At 40.2% G+C, this 25293-nt stretch overlaps 1 protein-coding gene across 1 annotated transcript in view; it reads right to left on the reverse strand.

Moving 5' to 3' along the window:
• RNF217 (ring finger protein 217) overlaps positions 1–25293 on the reverse strand; it is a 136085-nt gene that overhangs the window by 4512 nt on the left and 106280 nt on the right. Inside the window, exon 4 of the mRNA XM_032651703.1 lies at positions 2692–2893. Within this exon, the coding sequence (XP_032507594.1) occupies positions 2692–2893 (202 nt within the window). The remainder of the gene's footprint in view (positions 1–2691; positions 2894–25293) is intronic.

Here is a 25293-nt window from a genome sequence, read left to right on the forward strand (position 1 = left end):
CATGTCAGAGGCTGCTAATTACCCTAAAATCGCTGTTCTCCCTTATTCTCTAGAGGCAGAACCTCTGATCTGTGGCTGGGCAGATGGTCACATGACCATCCTTGTTTTCCAACCTCCAGCTGTGAGAGGAGGGCAGGCCCTTTCTCTGTCTCTGTCCAAGGACATCTGCAGGCTGTGGTCCCAAACTGAGGAGCAAACTGGGTTCCATCATGCAAGGATGGAGGGCAGGAGGGCTTTGCTGTCATCCATCTACTCTCTTCCATGGCAGGGAGAACGTAACCTTGGGACTTACAGAGTAACACCTTTTCCTGCCTTTTGGAGGGATGAGATGTTTGAAATTAAATTGCTCTTTTTATTTAAAAACATCGCTTATAAAATCATTCTGTCTGACTTTGTAAAATGTAATGGGTAACATGAATTATTGTATTTTTTCCTTGTTTGTCCACAGGAAAAAAGTCCACATTTCCCTGCTATACTTGGAGTGATGGTCCAACAGCAGTTCGAGGCGGCTGTGCTGGAGGTGCAAAAGTATGTGTAGGAGGGAGAGCTTATCATAGGGCCAGCCGCTCCCTCCTTTGTCAGGTTCATCCTGACACACACGAGTACACACACATACACAGAAAAGAAAATGGGCCCAAAAGAAAACCATTTATAGAAAGCTGACCATAAAATTAAAAATAAAAACAGAGAAGACTGTACAAAGAAAATATTTCCCTGCTGACAATGTTTATGGGCTGTCCATTCTACAGGCTGTTAAATATCTTGACTCTACTTTATGACCTGGAAAGAGAATTCTAGTGGCATCTAGGCAAATGGTGAAAGGACTCAAAGAGAATGCACCCAAAATATTATTGAACAAATAGGGCAGGAAATGACTTTCCTTATTTAAGAATGACTAAACAGAAAAACGAAAAGGAAAAAAAAAAAGCACGGTCAAATCAAAAATTATTTAAAACAAAAATGAAAGGAAACACTTTGCCACAAAATGGCATTGAAGTAGGAAAGGAAAGGACTACCAGTGCAGGAAATGTAAGGATTTTGGTTTTTAGGTTGCTTTCTGTATGTACAGACTTACAAATAGGTTACCGCTCAAAACTTAATTTTGCAGTTAGTTTTCTCATGGTAATACTGTTATAAATAGTGGTTAGATTCCCTAGCTATCCCTCTAAAGTCTGTTTAACTAGTAAGTATATATTGGTTATATAAATATAATATATACCGTTATAAGCAACTAAACAGAAAAGCACTGAAAATCATTAAAACCAATCTTGACTATATTGAATGCTGTTGGTTGTGGGAAATTATGTTTCATTAAAGCTCAGCAAGGGTGTTTTTATAGATATCACATAAGATTTTAGAAAATGATGGCACTGGTTTCCCCATGATAAAATGAAATTTAAAATATATGTTCTATTGTTTACCTGACAGAAGTATATTATTACCATCAGCTTTGTTCTGATTAGCCTGACATGATTCTAGCGAGGACAGCGGTTTACAACAGTAATGAAGTGATGGAGGGCTAAAGAGTGATATAAAGATAGTCTCACGAAGTAACCAGGCACAAGTAAGTAGAAAGCAAGAAACGTAGACAATGTTAAAAAGTATTGTGTAGGGGCTTCCCTGGTGGCGCAGTGGTTGAGAGTCCGCCTGCCGATGCAGGGGACACGGGTTCGTGCCCCGGTCTGGGAGGATCCCGCATGCCGCGGAGCGGCTGGGCCCGTGAGCCATGGCCGCTGAGCCTGCGCGTCCGGAGCCTGTCCTCCGCAACGGGAGAGGCCACAACAGTGAGAGGCCCGCGTAACGCATAAAAAAAAAAAAAAAAAAAAAAAAAAAAAAAAAAGTATTGTGTATACATGAGAAAGACTGCCAGCGAAAGAAATAATGGAGTTCTGCATGATGAAAAAGAAAGAAATCTCACAGTAGGTACATTCCAGAGGAGTAGGGAGCCATTGGAAGAACTATTAGGCCAGAAGAACACTGCATCACTCAAAGGTGGTGACACTAGGCCAGAGCAGGAATCCGTGTTTATCTTTGCATATTTGTGTATGAGACTGTGTGTTGTTGAGGATGAAGAAAGGGGTAAAAAATTCTAGTGGCATAAAAGCATTGCACTTGGATATTTAAACTTGGGTTTGTATGCAATGAGGGCATTTGATGTTCATTTAATTAACTGTTAGCTATTAATATTAACTACTAATACAACAGAAAATACATACAAATATATACAATGGCTTATCAACTATATAGGTACAATGGAACTCCATTACAAGACTCTGAAACATAAGGATTTTTAAAATTGCACTGTTTGCCTTCCATGGATGAATAGAGGATATGCCTAAGACCAATGCTAGGTACTGTCACTACAAAAGAAATGTGACATTGTCCCCTTTCATCAAGTGGCTTACAATAGGCTTTCAGAAGACTAATGACTTCATATTTCTGCAGTGTAATAAATTGTTTTTCGAACAAAATCTGCTTGCTCATGTAAGCAGTGCCCTGCTAACAAACAAGTTTTTTATTTTAAACTCAAAGGGAGAGAAAACATCTTCCTCCTATTTTGAGCTAAAGGCTCTACTAGAATACCTGGCAGGTGCTGAGATTTGTCATGGCTATTCTATTACATTCCTAAGTTCTATCGTCATCACTGCTTCCTTCCTGGGGAAGATTGTATAAGTCACGTCAGACACTCACCACAGACTGACCCTCGCACTAGTCTCCTTAGATGAGGTCTCTCTGGGAGGTAGCGGTATTTGCATCCAAATATACTGAGGTTTGATGTGTGGTCTCCAAAGAAACGGAGCTGGCGGTATCTCTCCCCACATCGATAACAAAAATTAGTGTTACATTGTGAACAGGTCATATGGTCACACCCTTCCGTTCTCTGGATATGGATCTGTACCAGCGAAAGAGGGAAAGAAAAAAAAGGTTACTAAATTTTTTATAAAGTAGAATCTGGCAAATGTATGGAACAACAGTTACTAGTTTCACCAAAATAAAAGCCTTACAAAGCATTCCTGAGGCTGTAAGTTTGCTTATTATCATGCTCTCCCAGGCCACCTTTGTATCAAACATTTTAAACACGTGTAAAGCTCAATAACATTTCAGGTGCTCAAGCTGTTGACTTATTTTGAATAATACAGATATAAACAAACACATCCCAAAGAAAACTCACTTATCTTTCCAGACATGCATCGAACTCAATGATTAGGAGGCAATTTAAAATGCTGTGAAGGTGAGAAATGCAAATCAAAACCACAAGGAGGTATCACCTCACACCGGTTAGAATGGGCATCATCAGAAAATCTACAAACAACAAATTCTGGAGAGGGTGTGGAGAAAAGGGAACCCTCCTGCACTGTTGTTGGGAATGTAAATTGATACAGCCACTATGGAGAACAGTATGGAGGTTCCTTAAAAAACTAAAAATAGAATTACCATATGACCCAGCAATCCCACTACTGGGCATATACCCAGAGAAAACCATAATTCAAAAAGACACATGCACCCCAATGTTCATTGCAGCACTATTTACAACAGCCAGGTCATGGAAGCAACCTAAATGCCCATTGACAGACGAATGGATAAAGAACTTGTGGTACATATACAAAATGGAATATTACTCAGCTATAAAAAGGAACAAAACTGGGTCATTTGTAGAGACATGGATGGACCTAGAGACTGTCATACAGAGTGAAGTAAGTCAGAAAGAGAAAAACTAATATCATATATTAATGCATATATGTGGAATCTATAAAAAATGGTACAGGTGAACTGGTTTGCAAGGCAGAAATAGAGACACAGATGTAGAGAACAAATGTATGGACACCAAGGGGGGAAAGCCGGGGGTGGGGGTGGTTGGTGGTGGTGGTCGCATGAATTGGGAGATTGGGATGGACATATATACACTAATATGTATAAAATGGATAACTAATAAGAACCTGCTGTATAAAAAATTAATAAAATTCAAACTAAAAAAATGCTGTGAAGGTATGTTTTGTTGATGCTATGATCAGCAAGAATGAGGTGGCTTGGGGAATAAGAAGAGATGAAGAGGATTCCTTAAAGGAAAGGATTGTGTGAAATTTTTGTAAATAAATGTCAAGGAAAAGAAATCCTGTTGTGGAAGGAAATGATAGCAGGTGTACGTGTATTTGCAGCACCATTTTAGTCTCCAGCTCTAATTTCATTTGCAAATGCTTGTACAGGACTGTGTATGCAATGCTACCTGTGCAACTAAGCACCTCCCTCTGTTGTTGCTGTCAAGTTACAGGTAAGTACGGAGGTTACTTCTTATCTCCCAAGCTACAACTTAGATGATATTACTTACATGAGAATAAAAATGTGATAATATACATACAGTGACTAAAACATTTTGGGGGCACATATTGAGTCAGATCAGTATAATATTGGTTCCATCTATCCCTTCCCCTTCACCCACCTAAAAATGTGAGAAACTAAATACCAGGGCAATGCAACTGACACTCCCTGATTGCCAGGTGATCTCCTTTCTCACTTCTTCAATTGGGTGATTCTTAGGCTGATGCTAGACTAGAGTACCTTCCTGGATAGGTGAGGGCTAGCTTGTGGTTAAGGGCATATAAGCATCTGTGGTCAAGGGTAACTACCAATCAATATTTGGTCAGTAGAAGCAAAATTTGTTTTTTCTGCTATTGGCCACCTCTTTTTTTTTTACCTCATCTTTTTCAATTACGTTGAATTCTTTTACCAGACAGTCCAGTGAGAGTCGACCCAGGTTTTGTTGGGCCTGAAGGTTATCTAACTCGGAGGCCCTCTTAAAGGAGAAGCATGTAAATTACAAATGCAAATTAGATACAAGGCCTAAGGAGACCTGAGCAGGTGAGGGTCTCTGCAGCTTGAGCTCTTTAGCTTCCTGGTAATTTCTCCCTTAGTCTCCCCATTGCACCTGTTTCTATGAATGATTCTGAAGAACAATTCCTATGACCACATCCATTTAGCACAGCAGATGGTATTAAGGAATGAGGTAGGCTAAGGCCCTACTGAACCTTTGAACTATTTCTCATGCTTTAAACTACCTGAGCACTAGGAGAGAACGTGTTCAGAGACAGCAGCTGAGCACCCAAAATAAAGGTTACTTAATCATATGCTCAACTTTTTGACTGTATACTGTAATTGCTCTTAATATGGAGGTAATTAAAGCTTAACAGATTTCCTGGCCACATAGCATAGTGTTGTATGTGACCTGTAAAGGGAAAAGGACTAATATTTGTTTAGAGCCTACTAAATGCCAAGCACTGTACCTAGCTTAGCGCCTTCAAGCCTCATGACCACACCATGAGACTGGCATGCTTATTCATAACCAGAGCTCAGAAAAGTAATCTGCTTGAATGAATGGAGAAAGTATTTTGATTCTTGTCTGTTTCTTTATTATGCTAAGCAGCCTCTTATTATAAACTTTAAGATAAAACCAGAGGGTCAATTGTATTCTTTGCTAACTGACAGAGTAGTCATGTCTGCCCTCCTGTACAAGGCATGTTCGAGTCTTTCTGCTTGTTTTAGCCGCTCTCTGGATCAGTTCACATTCTTCTTTTAAAATAATGTCAAAAATTTTTCTGACAAGAAACTTGCTCTAATAAGTTAAACTTGTCACTGACAGTTCATTTGCCTCAAAATTTCACGTATCATTTTTACTGTCATTTTATATCTGCTTGTAATATTGTTTCATTGTGTTCTAAAATCTTTACGTGGTATACTTATTATTTCATTTAAATAGTGAAGACTGCAATTTTTAGCCTCTTTTAACAGTCTTTCCTCATTTCTAAAATAATATTTGAAACACAGCAGGCAACTAAAATACTGTTAGTCCAAAAATATTTCTGCACAGGAAGTGATAAAATTCTAAGTTCTGACAATACTCTACAGGAACCTTGTACGTTGCAGGATTATATAGTTCTATAGATTAATTTGAATATTTTACTCATATAATAGCGATGATTTAATCATGAAAATGGTTTCATAATTTCCAACTATCAAGTACACAGTGCTTCCTTTAATACTATTGCAAATATATATTGATTATATATGAATATTTTATAACTTCATGCTAAATAGAAATGAACTGATATAATGCAAGTTAACTTGTAACAGAAGACATTACTTTTCACATTTGCGAAGAAGCAAGTTGTAATTTTGAACTCCTAACACCCAGAGGCTAATAAATTTCATATGATAAACGACTTCCCTGAATATATCTTTAAAGGTCACACTTTGACAATGCCATTTTTGTTTTTAAAACATAGAGCCTTAAAAAGTAGGTTTAAATTACATTTATGTTAAGTCCATTTTATTTCTCAGTGAAGCTTTGTAAGTTATTTTATTATAGCTTCAAAACATTCATCAGTTTAGCTCTGCTAAAAAAACATACCAATCACCCAAGTGGCTGTAATTCAGCACCAAAATTCTGTTCTTGGGCTTCCCTGGTGGCGCAGTGGTTGAGAGTCCGCCTGCCGATGCAGGGGACATGGGTTCGTGCCCCGGTCCAGGAAGATCCCACATGCCGCGGAGCAGCTGCGCCCGTGAGCCATGGCCGCTGAGCCTGCGCGTCCGGAGCCTGTGCTCCGCAACGGGAGAGGCCACAACAGTGAGAGGCCCGCGTGCCGCAACAACAACAAAAAATTCTGTTCTTACTTAAGCAATGGAGACAGAGTAAGACAGATGAGATATGTCTAACCCATTAGATTAAACTGACTACCCATAAGCCACAAACATCATTTGATTTGTTATCACTAACAGGGTTTCTTCTCTCCATCTCTACCGAATAAGGATGGCTGATACGTAAGGAGTTGAATATTTAAGCACTAAATGTCACTTATATAGCTCTACATTTACAAGCCATGAGATAAAATGTTCAGGATATGCCAGATATTTCTTTAATGAGATTGATATTAAGTCCACATAGTAGTAGACAGAAATGACAGCACGGATCGTTTTTGGGCCTATGACATTCTTTATAGTACATATCAACACCTGTAATAAGAGAGTACTCAATATATGTATCTGCCCTCTTCAAGTTGTTTACATTTAGTTTAATAAAATGCCCACAAATTATCTTAAAAAATAGAACTAGACCATTTAGGAGGAAGATGGTGGAAGAGTAAGACGCAAAGATCACCTTCCTCCCCACAGATACACCAGAAATACATCTACACGTGGAACAACTCCTACAGAACACCTACTGAACGCTGGCAGAACACCTAAGACGTCCCAAAAGGCAAGAAACCCCCCACGTACCTGGAGGCGATTAAGAGCGCTGCTTAAAGGAGCTCCAGAGACGGGCGCGAGCCGCGGCTAAAAGCGCGGACCCCAGACACGGGCATGAGACGCTAAGGTGCTGCTGCCGCCACCAAGAATCCTCTGTGTGAGCACAGGTCACTATCCACACACCCCTTCCAGGGGGCCTGTCCAGCCCGCCACTGCCAGGGTCCCAGGATCCAGGGACACCTCCCCCGGATCCAGGGACACCTCCCCCGGGAGAACGCACGGCGCGCCTCTGGCTGGTGCAATGTCACGCCGGCCTCTGCCGCCGCAGGCTCGCCCCGCACTCCATGCCCCTCCCTCCCCACCGGCCTGAGTGAGCCAGAGCCCCCAAATCAGCGGCTCCTTTAACCCCATCCTGTCTCAGCGAAGAACAGACGCCCTGCGGCGACCTACACACAGAGGCGGGGCCAAATCCAAAGCTGAGCCCCTGGGAGCTGTGCGAACAAAGAAGAGAAAGGGAAATCTCTCCCAGCAGCCTCAGGAGCAGCGGATTAAAGCTCCACAATCAACTTGATGTACCCTGCATCTGTGGAATACATGAATAGACAACGAATCATCCCAAATTGAGGAGGTGGACTTTGAGAGGAAAATTTATGATTTTTTCCCCCTTTCCTCTTCTTGTGAGTGTGTATGTGTATGCTTCTGTGTGAGATTTTGTCTGTATAGCTTTGCTTCCACCATTTGTCCTAGGGTTCTATCCGTCCGTTTTCTTTTGTTTTTTTCTTTTCCTTCTTTAAAAAATTTTTTTCTTAATAATTATTTATTTTAATAACTATTTTATTTTATCTTAGTTTATTTTATTTTCTTATTTCTTTCTTTCCTTCCCTCCTTCCTTCCTCCCTCCCTCCTTCTTTCCCTCCTTCCTTCCTTCCTTCCTCCCTCCCTTCTTCCTTTCCTCCCTTCCTCCCTTCCTCTCTTTCTCTCTTTCTTTCTTCCATTTCTCCCTTTTATTCTGACCATGTGGATGAAAGGCTCTTGGTGCTGCAGCCAGGAGTCAGTGCTGTACCTCTGAGGTGGGAGAGCCAACTTCAGGACACTGGTCCACAAGAGACCTCCCAGCTCCACATAATATCAAATGATGAAAATCTCCCAGAGATCTCCATCTCAACACCAGCACCCAGCTTCACTCAACGACCAGCAAGCTACAGTGCTGGACACCCTATGCCAAACAACTAACAAGACAGGAACACAACCCCACCCGTTAGCAGAGAGGCTGCCGAAAATCATAATAAGGCCACAGACACCCCAAAACACACCACCAGACGTGGACCTGCCCACCAGAAAGACAAGATCCAGCCTCATCCACCAGAACACAGGCACTAGTCCCCTCCACCAGGAAGCCTACACAACCCACTGAACCAACTTTAGCCACTGGGGACAGACACCAAAAACGGGAACTACGAACCTGCAGCCTACAAAAAGGAGACCCCAAACAGAGTAAGATAAGCAAATCGAGAAGACAGAAAAACACACAGCAGATGAAGGAGCAAGATAAACACCCACCAGACCTAACAAATGAAGAGGAAATAGACAGTCTACCTGAAAAAGAATTCAGAATAATGATAGTAAAGATGATCCAAAATCTTGGAAACAGAATAGACAAAATGCAAGAAACATTTAACAAGGACCTAGAAGAACTAAAGATGAAACTAAAGATGAAACAAGATGATTTGCATTAGAACTAAAGATGAAACAAGATGATTTGCATTAGAGAAATGCAAATCAATGATGAACAACACAATAAATGAAATTAAAAATACTCTAGATGGGATCAATAGCAGAATAACTGAGGCAGAAGAATGGATAAGTGACCTGGAAGATAAAATAGTGGAAATAACTACTGCAGAGCAGAATAAAGAAAAAGGAATGAAAAGAACTGAGGACAGTCTCAGAGACCTCTGGCACAACATTAAACGCACCAACATTCAAATTACAGGGGTTTCAGAAGAAGAAGAGAAAAAGAAAGGGACTGAGAAAATATTTGAAGAGCTTACAGTTGAAAACTTCCCTAATATGGGAAAGGAAATAGTTAATCAAGTCCAGGAAGCAGAGAGCCCCATACAGGATAAATACGCCAAGACACATATTAATCAAACTGTCAAAAGTTAAATACAAAGAAAACATATTAAAAGCAGCAAGGGAAAAACAACAAATAACACACAAGGGAATCCCCATAAGGTTAACAGCTGATCTTTCAGCAGAAACTCTGCAAGCCAGAAGGGACTGGCAGGACATATTTAAAGTGATGAAGGAGAAAAACCTGCAACCAAGATTACTCTACCCAGCAAGGATCTCATTCAGATTTGATGGAGAAATTAAAACCTTTACAGACAAGCAAAACCTGAGAGAGTTCAGCACCACCAAACCAGCTTTACAACAAATGCTAAAGGAACTTCTCTAGGCAAGAAACACAAGAGAAGGAAAGACCTACAATAATGAACCCAAAACAATTAAGAAAATGGGAATAGGAATATACACATTGATAATTACCAAAAATGTAAACGGACTAAATGCTCCCACCAAAAGACACAGATTGGCTGAATAGATACAAAAACAAGACACATATATATGCTGTCTACAAGAGACCCACTTCAGACCTAGAGACACATACAGACTGAAAGTAAGGGGATGGAAAAAGATATTCCATGCAAATGGAAACCAAAAGAAAGCTGGAGTAGCAATTCTCATATCAGACAAAATAGACTTTAAAATAAAGACTATTAGAAGAGACAAAGAAGGACACTACATAATGATCAAGATATCGATCCAAGAAGATATAACAATTGTAAATATTTATACCCAACATAGGAGCACCTCAATACATAAGGCAAATACTAACAGCCATAAAAGGGGAAATCGACAGTAACACATTTAACACCCCACTTTCACCAATGGACAGATCATCCAAACTGAAAATAAATAAGGAAACACAAGCTTTATAGGACATTCTATACAAAAACAAGAGAATACACATTTTTCTCAAGTGCTCATGAAACATTCTCCAGGATAGATCATATCTTGGGTCACAAATCAAGCCTTGGTAAATTTAAGAAAATTAAAATTGTATCAAGTATCTTTTCTGACCACAACGCTATGAGACTAGATATCAATTACAGGAAAAGATCTGTAAAAAATACAAACACATGGAGGCTAAACAATACACTACTTAATAACGAAGTGATCACTGAAGATATCAAAAAGGAAATAAAAAAATACCTAGAAACAAATGACAACGGAGACACGACGACCCAAAAGCTATGGGATGCAGCAAAATCAGTTCTAAGAGGCAAGTTTATAGCAATATAATCCTACCTTAAGAAACAGGAAACATCTCGAATAAACAACCTAATTTTGCACCTCAAGCAATTAGAGAAAGAAGAACAAAAAAACCCCAAAGTTAGCAGAAGGAAAGAAATCATAAAAATCAGATCAGAAATAAATGAAAAAGAAATGAAGGAAATGATAGCAAAGACCAATAAAACTAAAAGCTGGTTCTTTAAGAAGATAAACAAAATTGATAAACCATTAGCCAGACTCATCAAGAAAAAAAGGGAGAAGACTCAAATCAATAGAATTAGAAATGAAAAAGGAGAAGTAACAACTGACACTGCAGAAACAGAAAAGATCATGAGAGATTACTACAAGCAACTCTATGCTAATAAAATGGACGACCTGGAAGAAATGGACAAATTCTTAGAAATGCACAACCTGCCAAGACTGAATCAGGAAGAAATAGAAAATATGAACAGACCAATCACAAGCACTGAAATTGAAACTGTGATCAAAAATCTTCCAACAAACAAAAGCCCAGGACCAGATGGCTTCGCAGGCAAAATCTATCAAACATTTAGAGAAGAGCTAACCCTATCTTTCTCAAACTCTTCCAAAATATAGCAGAGGGAGGAACACTCCCAAACTCATTCTACAAGGCCACCATAACCGTGATACCAAAACCATACAAAGATGTCACAAAGAAAGAAAACTACAGGCCAATATCACTGATGAACATAGATGCAAAAATCCTCAACAAAATACTAGCAAACAGAATCCAACAGCACATTAAAAGGATCATACACCATGATCAAGCGGGGTTTATTCCAGGAATGCAAGGATTCTTCAATATATGCAAATCAATCAACGTGATACACCATATTAACAAATTGAAAGAGAAAAACCATATGATCATCTCAATAGATGCAGAGAAAGCTTTCGACAAAATTCAACACCCATTTATGATAAAAACCCTCCAGAAAATGGCATAGAGGGAACTTTCCTCAACATAATAAAGGCCATATATAACAAACGCACAGCCAACGTCGTCCTCAATGGTGAAAAACTGAAACCATTTCCACTAAGATCAGGAACAACACAAGGTTGCCCACTCTCACCACTCTTATTCAACATAGTTTTGGAAGTTTTAGCCACAGCAATCAGAGAAGAAAAGGAAATAAAAGGAATCCAAATCGGAAAAGAAGATGTAAAGCTGTCACTGTTTGCAGATGACATGATAATATTCATAGAGAATCCTAAAGATGCTACCAGAAAACTACTAGACCTAATCAATGAATCTGGCAAAGTTGCAGGATACAAAATTAATGCACAGAAATCTCTTGCATTCCTATACCCTAATGATGAAAAATCTGAAAGAGAAATTAAGGAAACACTCCCATTTACCATTGCAACAAACAGAATAAAATACCTAGGAATAAACCTACCTAAGGAGACAAAAGACCTGTACGCAGATAACTATAAGACACTGATGAAAGAAATTAAAGATAATACAAACAGATGGAGCGATATACCATGCTCTTCATTTGGAAGAAGCAACATTGCAAAAATGACTATACTACCCAAAGCAATCTACAGATTCAATGCAATCCCTATCAAACTACCGCTGGCATTTTTCACAGAACTAGAACAAAAAATTTCACAATTTGTATGGAAACACAAAAGACCCCGAATAGCCAAAGCAATCTTGAGAATGAAAAATGGAGCTGGAGGAATCGGGCTCCCTGACTTCAGACTATACTACAAAGCTACAGTAATCAAGACAGTATGGTACTGGCACAAAAACAGAAAGATCAATGGAACCCAGAGATAAACCCACGCACATATGGTCACCTTATCTTTGATAAAGGAGGCAGGAATGTACAGTGGAGAAAGGACAGCCTCTTCAATAAGTGGTGCTGGGAAAGCTGGACAGGTATCTGTAAAAGTATGAGATTAGATCACTCCCTAACACCATACACAAAAATAAGCTCAAAATGGATTAAAGACCTAAATGTAAGGCCAGAAACTATCAATCTCTTAGAGGAAAACATAGGCAGAACACTCTATGACATAAATCACAGCAAGATCCGTTTTGACCCACCTCCTAGAGAAATGGAAATAAAAACAAAAATAAACAAATGGGACCTAATGAAACTTCAAAGCTTTTGCACAGCAGAGGAAACCATAAATAAGACCAAAAGACCACCCTCAGAATGGGAGAAAATATTTGCAAATGAAGCAATTGACAAAGGATTAATCTCCAAAATTTATAAGCAGCTCATGCAGCTCAATAACAAAAAAAACAAACAACCCAATCCAAAAATGGGCAGAAGACCTAAATAGACATTTATCCAAAAAAGATATACAGACTGCCAACAAACACATACAAGAATGCTCAACATCATTAATCACTAGAGAAATGCAAATCAAAACTACAATGAGATATCATCTCACACCTGTCAGAATGGCCATCATCAAAAAATCTAGAAACAATAAATGCTGGAGAGGGTGTGGAGAAAAGGGAACCCTCTTGCACTGCTGGTGGGAATGTGAATTGGTACAGCCACTACGGAGAACAGTATGGAGGTTCCTTAAAAAACTACAAATAGAACTACCATATGACCCAGCAATCCCACTACTGGGCATATACCCTGAGAAAACCTTAATTCAAAAAGAGTCATGTACCAAAATGTTCACTGCAGCTCTATTTACAATAGCCCAGAGATGGAAACAACCTAAGTGTCCATCATCGGATGAATGGATAAAGAAGATGTGGCACATATATACAATGGGATATTACTCAGCCATAAAAAGAAACGAAATTGAGCTATTTATAATGAGGTAGATGGACCTAGAGTCTGTCATACAGAGTGAAGTGAGTCAGAAAGAGAAAGACAAATACCATATGCTAACACATATATATGGAACTTAAGAAAAAAAAATGTCATGAAGAACCTAGGGGTAAGACAGGAATAAAGACACAGACCTACTAGAGAATGGACTTGAGGATATGGGGAGGGGGAAAGGTAAGCTGTGACAAAGCAAGAGAGTGGCATGGACATATATACACTACCAAACGTAAAATAGATAGCTAGTGGGAAGCAGCCGCATAGCACAGGGAGATCAGCTCGGTGCTTTGTAACCACCTAGAGGGGTGGGATAGGGAGGGTGGGAGGGAGGGAGACGCAAGAGGGAAGAGATATGGGAACATATGTATATATATAACTGATTCACTTCGTTATAAAGCAGAAACTAACACACCACTGTAAAGCAATTATACTCCAATAAAGATGTAAAAGAACAAAAAAAAAAAACAAGAAAAAAAACAAAAAAAAATGGAACTAGAATTCAGCTTTCTATTTTCATACAGATTCTGCTTAATTATAAGGTGGAAGAATAACAATAAATGAACTGCTAAATATCCAACCTATTTTATAACTAAATCAATACACATCTGCCCACAAGTATTTATCTCCACTTTCACCAAGAATTGAAGTCTTATTTTATTCTTTATGCAGGAAATGATAACTAAATTAACTGTTATGTATTATAGTTCCCAACAAATAATTTACTCTATGTATAAAATCCTTTTAATATATGTATTTGCCTCAATGGCTTTGATATGGGGGGATTAATTAGAAGCAATAATTATGAGGAAAGTTTTAAAAAATCCCACGAGTAACTCTCAGTTCCTTACTTATCTCACTATACCAATTCTCCATAACACAGGGATTTTTAAAAACATCTTTATTGCAGTATAATTGCTTTACAACGTGTGTTAGTTTCTGCTGTATAACAAAGTGAATCATCTATACATATACATATATCCCCATATCCCTCCCTCTTGCATCTCCCTCTCACCCTCGCTATCCCACCCCTCTAGGTGGTCACAAAGCACTGAGCTGATCTCCCTGTGCTATGTGGCTGCTTCTCACTAGCTATTTTACATTTGGTAGTGTATATATGTCCATGCCACTTTCTCACTTCGTCCCAGCTTACCCTTCCCCCTCCCCGTGTCCTCAAGTCGGATTCTCTACGTCTTCATCTTTATTCCTTTCTTGCCCCTAGGTTCTTCAACACAGGGATATTTAAAAAGCAAACATCTACACAAAGTCTTCAAAGACCTCATTAAAAATATGAACCTAGAATTGTTGTCCAATTACAAAATAATTAATATATGGGGGTAAAAATGAAAGAATTCCAGAGATGCTAAGACTCCTCTGTTCCTTTTCTGGTGCCATGACTTAAGGAAGCACTTCATTAAGTGAATGCGCAAGTCAAGAAAAGACAGTGTTACCACATACAAAAAAGTTGTGAGAAATTTCAGCGAAAGGGCTGAAAAGCAATCAGTCCAATTTAGAACAGGAAGTCAGCTGGTTTCAAGAACATCTTCAAAAAATAACAATGGAATATACACCAAGCAACAGAATTCCTGAGGAGCTAAATATTAAATAACATGAGAAATAAAGTGGTATTTCTATTCCCAATAAGGAAGAAAGAAAAACAGTAAGGACTTTCAGGAAAAACAAAACAAAATAAAAGGCATGTAAGTTCCAAATATGAGGCGTAACAAACTACAGCATGATTAAGTAATTGACAGTGAGCAAAGATGCAAAAGGCATTTTTCCTAGAAGTTGTGATCTCATGGAAAAGGAAATGTAATCTTTGCTCCATAATTATATGTTCTTGATTATGTAAATACCCAATTGGTTATCCCATGTTAGAATTATCCTTTAGAAATAAAAGAAGTATTAAATATTATATTAGAATAGAATGTGAATGTTATTAAATTTGACAATATAAAAACAAAGTTACAGCTTACAGAAAATGGGAAATAGAGAAGTGGAAAGAGTTGTAGGAGGGCTAGATCCTCATATATCACCTAAAATTGTTAGACTATTGAACCAAGGTTACAGTATATTATTTAAAGGTAAAAGATAATCAAGAGAAGAGCTAAAATAATAATTATCAAAAATTAGAAGGAGAAGAAAGGGAAGGGATAGATAAGCAGAATGAATCCTCGTCTGTCATGTCAAACATGGTGGCCTCCATTATGGTAAACTATATTGCAAAAAATATATAAGATGATTTCAAAATCATTTGGTGTCTCCTGCTATGTTAGCTTTTTAAAGCCAATACTCTAATCGTCCTCCAACGTCCTGGTTTTCTTAGTTATAGGAAATTTCGTACATATTTCAGTCTTATGATTGATTTATGATGACAAATTCTTTGAAGAAGGGTGTAGAATACAGTCCGATTCTCATTCCTCATGGTAGAGTGTACTACAAATTTTCTTCCTTCTTCTTTACCGTACTTCCCTTAGCCCCACACCCCATGTTCTCAGAAATCTCCAGATGTCAGTTTTCCCCTCCTTCCCGTTCATCTTTACCCTTTCCCCTCTGTGACTGCACGACTTAGCCAGCTAATAGCTCAGGTGTCTCCCCATCCTAATAAATCCTTCCTTTAATTCCACATGACCTTCTAGCCTATGATTACTCCCACCCTTCCATTTTAACCAAGCTTCTTAAAAGAATATTTTCACTGCTTTTCTTACTCACCTCTCAATTCTTCCTCAGTTGACAGCAACCCCATGTTACTGCAGTCAAATGTTCTACTGATGAGCTATATACCGACAACCCCATGTTACTGAAACATCCAGATCAACTGTCTTTCTCCAGGAAACATTCATTCATTCACTCAGTAAATATTTATTTGTCCATTGATAAAATCTGACATAGCGGGCTTCCCTGGTGGCGCAGTGGTTGAGAGTCCGCCTGCCGATGCAGGGGACACGGGTTCGTGCCCCGGTCCGGGAAGATCCCACATGCCGCAGAGCGGCTGGGCCCGTGAGCCATGGCCACCGAGCCTGCGCGTCCAGAGCCTGTGCTCTGCAACGGGAGAGGCCACAACAGTGAGAGGCCTGCGTACCCCCCAAAAAAAAAAAAAAAAAAAATCTGACATAGCTTCTGCCATTAAGGAGATTTTAGTCTAAGCTGTAGATAGACATAATCAATTCTGCAAATAAATAGACACTCATAAGCTATGAAGGAAAAGGATAAGGTATGAAGAGAATACTTAAGAAGCTTGATCTGGTCTAAGGGTCAGAAGAAGCTCCTCTAAGGAAGTGTCAGTTGATCTGAGAAATGAAGAATAAGTTAAGTTCACCAGTTAAGAAGACTCGGAGGTAGGGAGGCCATTCCCAGCACAGCATATTCAAGGCACTGTATCCATGAAATGAGAAGCAAGCTGTACTTGCTTGAGTGAGTATTTCTCACTCTCTATTTTCAAACTCTTTAATTATATGTCTCTGCTCAAACCCTCTCCCAGTTGATAAGATCTGAAAGGGCCCAGATCATGTACATCTTGTTTGTTATTTTATTAAAGGGAGTTGCACTGATCCTGTCACATAGCATGTTCTCAATAAATATTAAAAGAACAAATGAGTATTATCCATGACCCTCTAATTGCCAAATCCAATGAACGTGTTTTTAATTCTTATCTTATTGTATCTCTCAGTGTCATTTAATCAGTTGACCACTACTTCCCTCTGACCTTCCATATACTCCTGCTTCAGTGACACCTTTTTTCCAGCGGCTCCTCTTACCTCTCTTAGGTTCCTATTTCTTCACTTATCTCTTTTTTTTTTTAACATCTTTATTAGAGTATAATTGCTTTACAATGGTGTGTTAGTTTCTGCTTTATAACAAAGTGAATCAGTTATACATATACATATATTCCCATATCTCCTCCCTCTTGCATCTCCCTCCCACCCTCCCTATCCCACCCCTCTAGGTGGTCAGAAAGCACTGAGCTGATCTCCCTGTGCTATGCGGCTGCTTCCCACTAGCTACCTATTTTACATTTGGTAGTGTATATATGTCCACGCCACTCTCTCACCTCATCCCAGCTTACCCTTCCCCCTCCCCGTGTCCTCAAGTCCATTCTCTACGTCTGCGTCCTTATTCTTGTCCTGCCCCTAGGTTCTTCAGAAGCATTTTTTTTTATTCCATATATATGTGTTAGCATACGGTATTTGTTTTTCTCTCTCTGACTTACTTCACTCTGTATGACACACTCTAGGTCTGTCCACCTCACTACAAATAACTCAATTTCGTTTCTTCACTTACCTCTTAATCCCATCCATGAATCACCACTTTGCACATACCCTTTGGGTGATCTCTTCCATACTCAAATGGCTTCAACTTCCCTCCACTGGATCTCATTTCCTAATTTCCACTGCAGACCTGGCTCCTGAGCTGCAGAGTCATGTAGCAACTGGTTGGGGGTCATATGCACCTGTAATGCCTTATAGCCATTTCAAAGTCAAATAAGCAAAACCAAACTCATAACCATTCCAAGGCTCCCTAGCCCAACAACAAGAAAACTCCATCTACATGATTTTATCACAGTTTATGGTATCACCACCTATTTAGATACTCAAGCTAAATACCCTGTTGTTATCCTCTTCTCACGTCTCACCTCCAGCCACTGAACAAAATCAGACAGTTTTAGCCACAAGATATTTATCGAATACTTCTCTTCTCCAGCCTTTGAGCATTACCTTAGCTCATACAATCACCATTTCCTTCTAGATGTCTACAACCACCTTCACATAATCAACAGCAACCAACCTAAAATATAAATTGGTTACCACCATTCCCTTGTTTATAACTTTTCAGTCTGGAGGATGAAATCCAAGTTTCTTAACATTGCATGCAAAGCCCAGGCTTCTGTTTGTTTCTACAGCTCCACCTTTCACCACTTCCTTCTGTGAACCCTACTCTAAGGGAACCACAAAGTGCTTGTGGCTCTGGTACACAGCACTCATTTCCTGGCTCTGTGCCCTGTCCTTTAAGTGTAATACTCCCACTCCTGGATACCTTTCATCATGCCAAATCCACCCAATAATCCTCAACAACCTAGCTCTCCCTGCTTTCCCCGAGATGAACGGAGATGTCCCCTTTACCATGAACTCTCTTATAATACTCTATGCAAAGCCCTGCTGAAGTGCAACAGTGTTTTATCATCTTCCGTGTAACCACTGCGTCTCCCCTTCTGTGGATTTCAAGAGAAAAAGGACCATGCTGTACAGAGCACATAATGGATTCTCACTAAAAGTACATATAAGGAGGAAAGAAAAATGACATTCATTCATTCAACCATTTTCTGTTTAGTGCTAAACAGTGCCCAGAACTGCTCTAAAGGCACAAGGTACCTCAAGGATCAAAACAGATCAATATCCCTGCTCTCATGATGCAAAATATATCCACTATTTTAAATAGTGATAAGCAATATGGAGCTATGGAAAAAAAATAAAGCCTATCAGGAGCATATTACCTATTGAGGTAGGGGAAAGTGATTACTGAGAAGCTGAATTTTGCTCAAAGACATGAAGGGAGAGAGCTGGGTGTGTAGATATCTGGGGAAAGAATATTTCAAAGGGTAGAGCAGGCATGGACACCCTGAGAAGGAAACATGTCTCATGGTTTTTTTTTTTGCTGTACGCGAGCCTCTCACTGTTGTGGCCTCTCCCATTGCGGAGCACAGGCTCCGGACGCGCAGGCTCAGCGGCCGTGGCTCACGGGCCCAGCCGCTCCGCGGCATGTGGGATCCTCCCGGACCGGGGCACGAACCCGTGTCTCCTGCATCGGCAGGCGGACTCTCAACCACTGCGCCACCAGGGAAGCCCATGCCTCATGTTTTTGAAGCACAGCCAGGAGGGCAGTGTGGCTGGAGGAGGGTGAAGGAAGTACAAGATGAGGTCGGAGGAATAACGGGGTGCGGGCGTGAGCAGAGTGTGATGGGGCACATGGTCACTGTACGGACTAGCTTTTGCTTTGTGTGAGATGGGAGCCATGGAGGATTTTGAGCAGAGGGGTACGTAATCTGCCTTAGGTTTAGCAGTCTCATTCTGGCTGCTGGGCTGCTGGGTTAGGAACATTGTGAAGAGTAAGAATCCAGTCAGGAGGCTATTGCAAAAATCTTAGAGGGAGAAAGATGATGATGTCTTGTACCAGATTAGTGACAGCAAGGGTGCTGAGATGTTGTCAAATTCCACATATATTTCGATGGTACAATCTACAAAAGTTAATGACTGACAGTATGTGTGGGTGTGAGAGAAAGAGGTCAAATTCTTGACTTGAGCAGCTAGAAGGTTGCAGTTGCCATGTACTGAGACGGAGAAACTATGAGAAAGCCCATCTTGGGGACAGGAGAGTGCACTGTGCTGGAGAAGCTCACTAAGGCAAATGAAGACATTGCTTAGGAATTTGGATATAGACCTTTTCTCATAGTTCTCCAAACTTTGTTGATCTGCCTACTGATTGCTGCTACCAGCAAAACTTGTATCCTGTTTGGAGTTCTAAGTTGAGTTTGCTGCAGAAAGAAAAAGCAATTCTTAAAGCCTGAAATCAAATGAAAAGAAAAATAAATGAACCATCTTAGAAAGCTTTAGATCCTTTAGCAAAACTGGCCCCATAGGTATCCAAATGGAAAATGGGCAGATTTTTACTCAATTATTCCCTGTCTACACAGCTCATTGGCCTTCATTCCTCTCAGAAGCCCTCATCTCTAACAGGGGCTCTCCACAGGGTCTCTCAGGCCCCTGGAGATGCTTCAGAATTTCTTTGGTAGGGGAATGTTCAGTTGTCACAAAGGTGACTGATACTGGCATCTTGGGCTGTTCTTCAATGTTTGGGACATCCCACACAGAAGAGATTTAGGTTCCACCCATACAATTTTCTGACACACTAGACATTCATATAGGTGAAAATCTGTTTATAAATATCTGAACATGTTACCTAATTTCATTTTATATATAAACGCAAATAATGTTTGTATGGTTTTACTAGATAATTTTTTAGTTACTGTATAACTACGGTGTAAACTGAGAAAGAGTGATTGTATTCAGAATCTAACTTCATTTTATATATAAGCCCCAAAGACGTATGTATGATTTTTTTTTTTTTTTTGCGGTACGCGGGCCTCTCACTGTTGTGGCCTCTCCCGTTGCGGAGCACAGGCTCCGGACGCGCAGGCTCAGCGGCCATGGCTCACGGGCCCAGCCGCTCCGCGGCATGCGGGATCCTCTTGGACCGGGGCATGAACCCGTGTCCCCTGCATTGGCAGGCGGACTCCCAACCACTCCGCCACCAGGGAAGCCCCTGTATGATTTTTTTTTTTTTTTTTTTTTTGCGGTACGTGGGCCTCTCACTGTTGTGGCCTCTCCCACTGCGGAGCACAGGCTCCGGACGCGCAGGCTCAGCGGCCATGGCTCACGGGCCCAGCCGCTCTGCAGCACGTGGGATCTTCCCGGACCGGGGCACGAACCCTTGTCCCCTGCATCGGCAGGCGGACTCTCAACCACTGCGCCACCAGGGAAGCCCCCCCTGTATGATTTTAATGTATCTTGAATTTTCTAGCAATAAAATTGTATACATTCATATGTACATATGCATACATATATAAGCATACATATATATACACACATACATATATACATATACACTAATTTTGTCCTCATTTTAAAATGTCAGATAAAAACGATAGCTATTGATAATATTTAGGCTTCACTTCATGGTTTCTTAAATCCAAATTTATGCATTTTAAATGGGTTCAAAAATCTGCTACTTTTTGTCTTTTAATGTCTTGGTACCTGAACATTTACATGTTGAAATACATATTATTTCATTATATTTGCACTTATTTTTATTCTATATTACGAGGACAATGTATTGATTTTTAATGAAATGTTATACGTACTCACATTATACATTTAATCTCAGACAGTAAACAAATATTGAAGTTATTAGTCATAAAAATGGAGCATTGGATGAAATACAGTTTATATCCTATAAAACATTTGTCACCAAACAATCAGGCTCTTCTCACAACTAAGGTCTAGGTTTTGGCACTTCAAGAAAACAGTAGCAGTGATAACCGCTGCCTCAAATTTAGTGATTTCAAGCAATCTGGAGAGTTAAAGTGGGTAATTAGTGGTCAAGGAGAAGCTATTTTATTTTCTGCAACGGGCACTATTTAAAAGCAGTCACCAGCTGCTGAACATACTTTTGCAGCAATGTGTGAAGTGCTAGAGAATTGCAGGATTATCTATAAAATCCAACATTAATACCCTAAGTTCTTTCCTCAGTAACCATAGGCTCTATAGCTATAGCTCAGATATAAGAGCCCACAGACAGGGTTTGTGCTAATTTGATGTGAACAGAAGCAAATTAATCTTTTCTCTGAATCAATACATTTTTGCCAAAAGCATCCTATTACAGGATTTAAGAGAATAAAATATCTGAAAGGAAATATTTTGACAAGCAAATTCCTTAAATTCCAAATTCTCAACAAATTATGAATATAATGTACTTTCCCCTGCCTGCCTTTTGGTTCAGTTACTTAACCTCTCTTAAACTGTTTCTATATCTTTAAGTGGTGGTAATTACCCCTTTCTCACAACTTTCCTTTGAGATTTAAATGAGACAACAAATGGAACTCACATACTATTGAACCTATCGTTTTATTATTACTGTGAAACACCTTAAAGTTTTATCAAAAGGCATTTAATAGTTAAGATTTGGAGGGCACATTGGAACTTAGCATCTTAGTATCACATCTGAGGACCTGATGAGATAATATGCGTGTAAAACTGCAATGGAGAGTAATATGTAGTAAATATCAGTACATGTAGATAGTATTGCCATTATTATTACTGTGCTAACACTACAAAGAAAGACAGAGCGTTGTACAAAGGCATTTTTATGAATAAAATAAAGCTGGCATATTAGAACTCAGCACTCCCTGCTCATATCTTGGCATTTCTTAAAAAAAAAAAAAAAAAAAGTGACTGTCCTGCCTCCTAAAAATAGGATATATGTTGACCTTGGAATAAAATAAATGACTTAATTACCCTTAATTCATAAATCACATTACTTATATATTAGCCTATGAAAATGTATAACTTCCTAATTAATTATCCCTATTCAATGTTTTGTAAAATGTCCTAACTAGAGATATGTTATTACTTATATAAGAGAAAAATTAAAGTGGTCAGCTGCATGTCATCTAGTTGGCTATGACTATATTTGTACCACATTATATAAATGTTTACATAAGTATTTCTCTTATCTGACATTAAGGAAGAATGTAGTTTGGGGTAGGGATGTTTGAGGAATTCCCCTTCAATTTTCTAAATTATGAAAAGCTAACCATTTTGAGAAATATTAACACCAACTTTGCTTTAGTAAGCCCAGTATTCTTAGAAACATTGAACTTTTACCTGAGGAAGGAAAAAGAAAATGTAATAGTCAAATCCTTAGAGGTTGCAGAGGCAAACAGAGATGTGTAAGCAGCTCCACAAAGCTGTGATGTTAGAGTCCTTCTGTTCTCTTGTTAGGTTTTACTTATTTTTACTCATGAAGTATTTCCAACATTTAAGATTTAAAGATGACAGTGTAACAGACATGCATGGATTTACCACTGATATTTAATAATGTTAACATATTACAATATTTCTTTCAGAAATATTTTTGAAGAGATAAAATTTTCTTTTTATACTGCCTTTTTTATAAAATTGTTTCTTAACTTTAACTTCCTGCTGGCTTTAAACTGGCTCGCCTCAAATTATTGGGTAAAAGGGCCTGAAGGTGTGTCCAGCTCTGTTTTGAAAGTACGTACGTTAAAAAAATATACTCAGAGGGCAGAAATCTGGCCTTTGTCGAGTTCTGAATGTTAAAACCCCATTTTAAAAAACATTTTAAATAGAAAAACATGATATAGCTAAAAGATAAAACCTGGTTAACTAACACTAATTGACTAGTATTAAACCTTTTGAGGAACAATCAGAAGATTGGATCATTAACCATTCTTACAGAGTTCTCATTTACATTCCTGAAGGTTCATGATTGTTTTTAGCTTTAATGAGGCTTATTATAATATTAGACAATAATATTAGAGATTTCTAATTCTTCTAAAATCGTTCAGGCCTTTAGAATCATCCAGCTGGGGTTTGCTATGACCAAACACACATTTATTAATAAACTAAAATAAATAATAAAAAGACTTTCGGGGAGTTCCCTGATGGCCTACTGGTTAGGATTATGGGCTTTCACTGCTGTGGCCAAGGTTCAATCCCTGATTGGGGAACTGAGATCCTGCAAGCCGCACAGTGCTGCCAAATAAAAACAAAAAGACTTTTTATAAAGTATGCGTTGAACAATAAAATTATAGGTGGTCGCCATTTTCTGGAAAAAAGGAAATGATAAAATAATTTCTTTGTTTTTTGCTTTTAATTTAGTTAGTGGGGTATTACTGTACCATTTAAAGAACTATCAATGTATACTTTGGAATAGTTTAAGTATTTCAGGCTTTCAAATGATAATATATATTTTAAAAAATTTGCACTTAATACTGTTTCCAAAATTTTTTATGAACAATTTAAATCTAAAGTATACAAATGGGGGGGACCTTGAAGATGGCGGAAGAGTAAGACGCGGAGATCGCCTTCCTCCCCACGGATACACCAGAAATACATCCACACGTGGAACAACTCCTACAGAACTCCTACTGAAGGCTGGCAGAAGACCTCAGACCTCCCAAAAGGCAAGAAACTCCCCACGTAACTGGGTAGGGCAAAAGAAAAAACAGAGACAAAAGAATAAGGACGGCACCTGCACCAGTGGGAGGGAGCTGTGAAGGAGGAAAAGTTTCCACACACTAGGAAGCCCCTCCGCGGGCGGAGACTGCGGGAGGCAGAGGGGGGAGCGTCGGGACCGCGGAGTGGTGCACAGCGACGGGTGTGGAGGGCAAAGCGGGGAGATTCCTGCACAGACGATCGGTGCCGACCGGCACTCACCAACCCGAGAGGCTTGCTGCTCACCCACCGGGGCGGGCGGGGCTGCGAGCTGAGGCTCGGGTTTTGGTTTTGGACGGAGCTCAGGGAGAGGACTGGGGTTGGCGGCTTGAACATAGCCTGAAGGGGTTAGTGCACCACGACTAGCCGGGAGGGAGTTCGGGGAAAAGCCTGCACCGGCCGAAGAGGCAAGAGACTTTTTCTTCCCTCTTTGTTTCCTGGTGCGCGAGGAGAGGGGTTTAAGAGCGCTGCTTAAAGGAACTCCAGAGACGGGCGCGAGCCGCGGCTAAAATCGCGAACCCCAGAGACGGGCGCGAGCCGCGGCTGAGGGCGCGAGCCCCCGAGACGGGCGCGAGCCGCGGCTGAAAGCGCAAACCCCAGAGACGGGCGCGAGCCGTGGCTAAAACCGCGGACCCCAGAGACGGGCGGGAGACGCTAAGGCTGCTACTGCCGCCACCAAGGGGCCTGTGTGCGAGCACAGGTCACTCTCCACACCCCTCTTCCGCGGAGTCTGTGCAGCCCGCCACTGCCAGGTTCCCGGGATCCAGGGACAACTTCCCCGGGACAGCGCACGGCGGGCCTCAGGCTGGTGCAACGTCACGCCGGCCTCTGCCGCAACGTCACGCTGCCTCTGCCGCCGCAGGCCGGCCCCGCACGCAGTGCCCCTCCTTCCCCCATCCCCCAACCCCCGGCCTGAGTGAGCCGGAGGCCCCGAATCAGCGGCTCCTTTAACCCCGTCCTGTCTGAGCGAAAAAACAGACGCCCTCCAGCGACCTACACGCAGAGGCAGGGCCAAATCCAAAGCTGAGCTCCTGTGAGCTGTGAGAACAAAGAAGAGAAAGGGAAATCTCTCCCAGCAGCCACAGAAGCAG

This window comes from Phocoena sinus, chromosome 12 (assembly GCF_008692025.1).
Source record: "Phocoena sinus isolate mPhoSin1 chromosome 12, mPhoSin1.pri, whole genome shotgun sequence".
NCBI lineage: Eukaryota > Metazoa > Chordata > Mammalia > Artiodactyla > Phocoenidae > Phocoena > Phocoena sinus.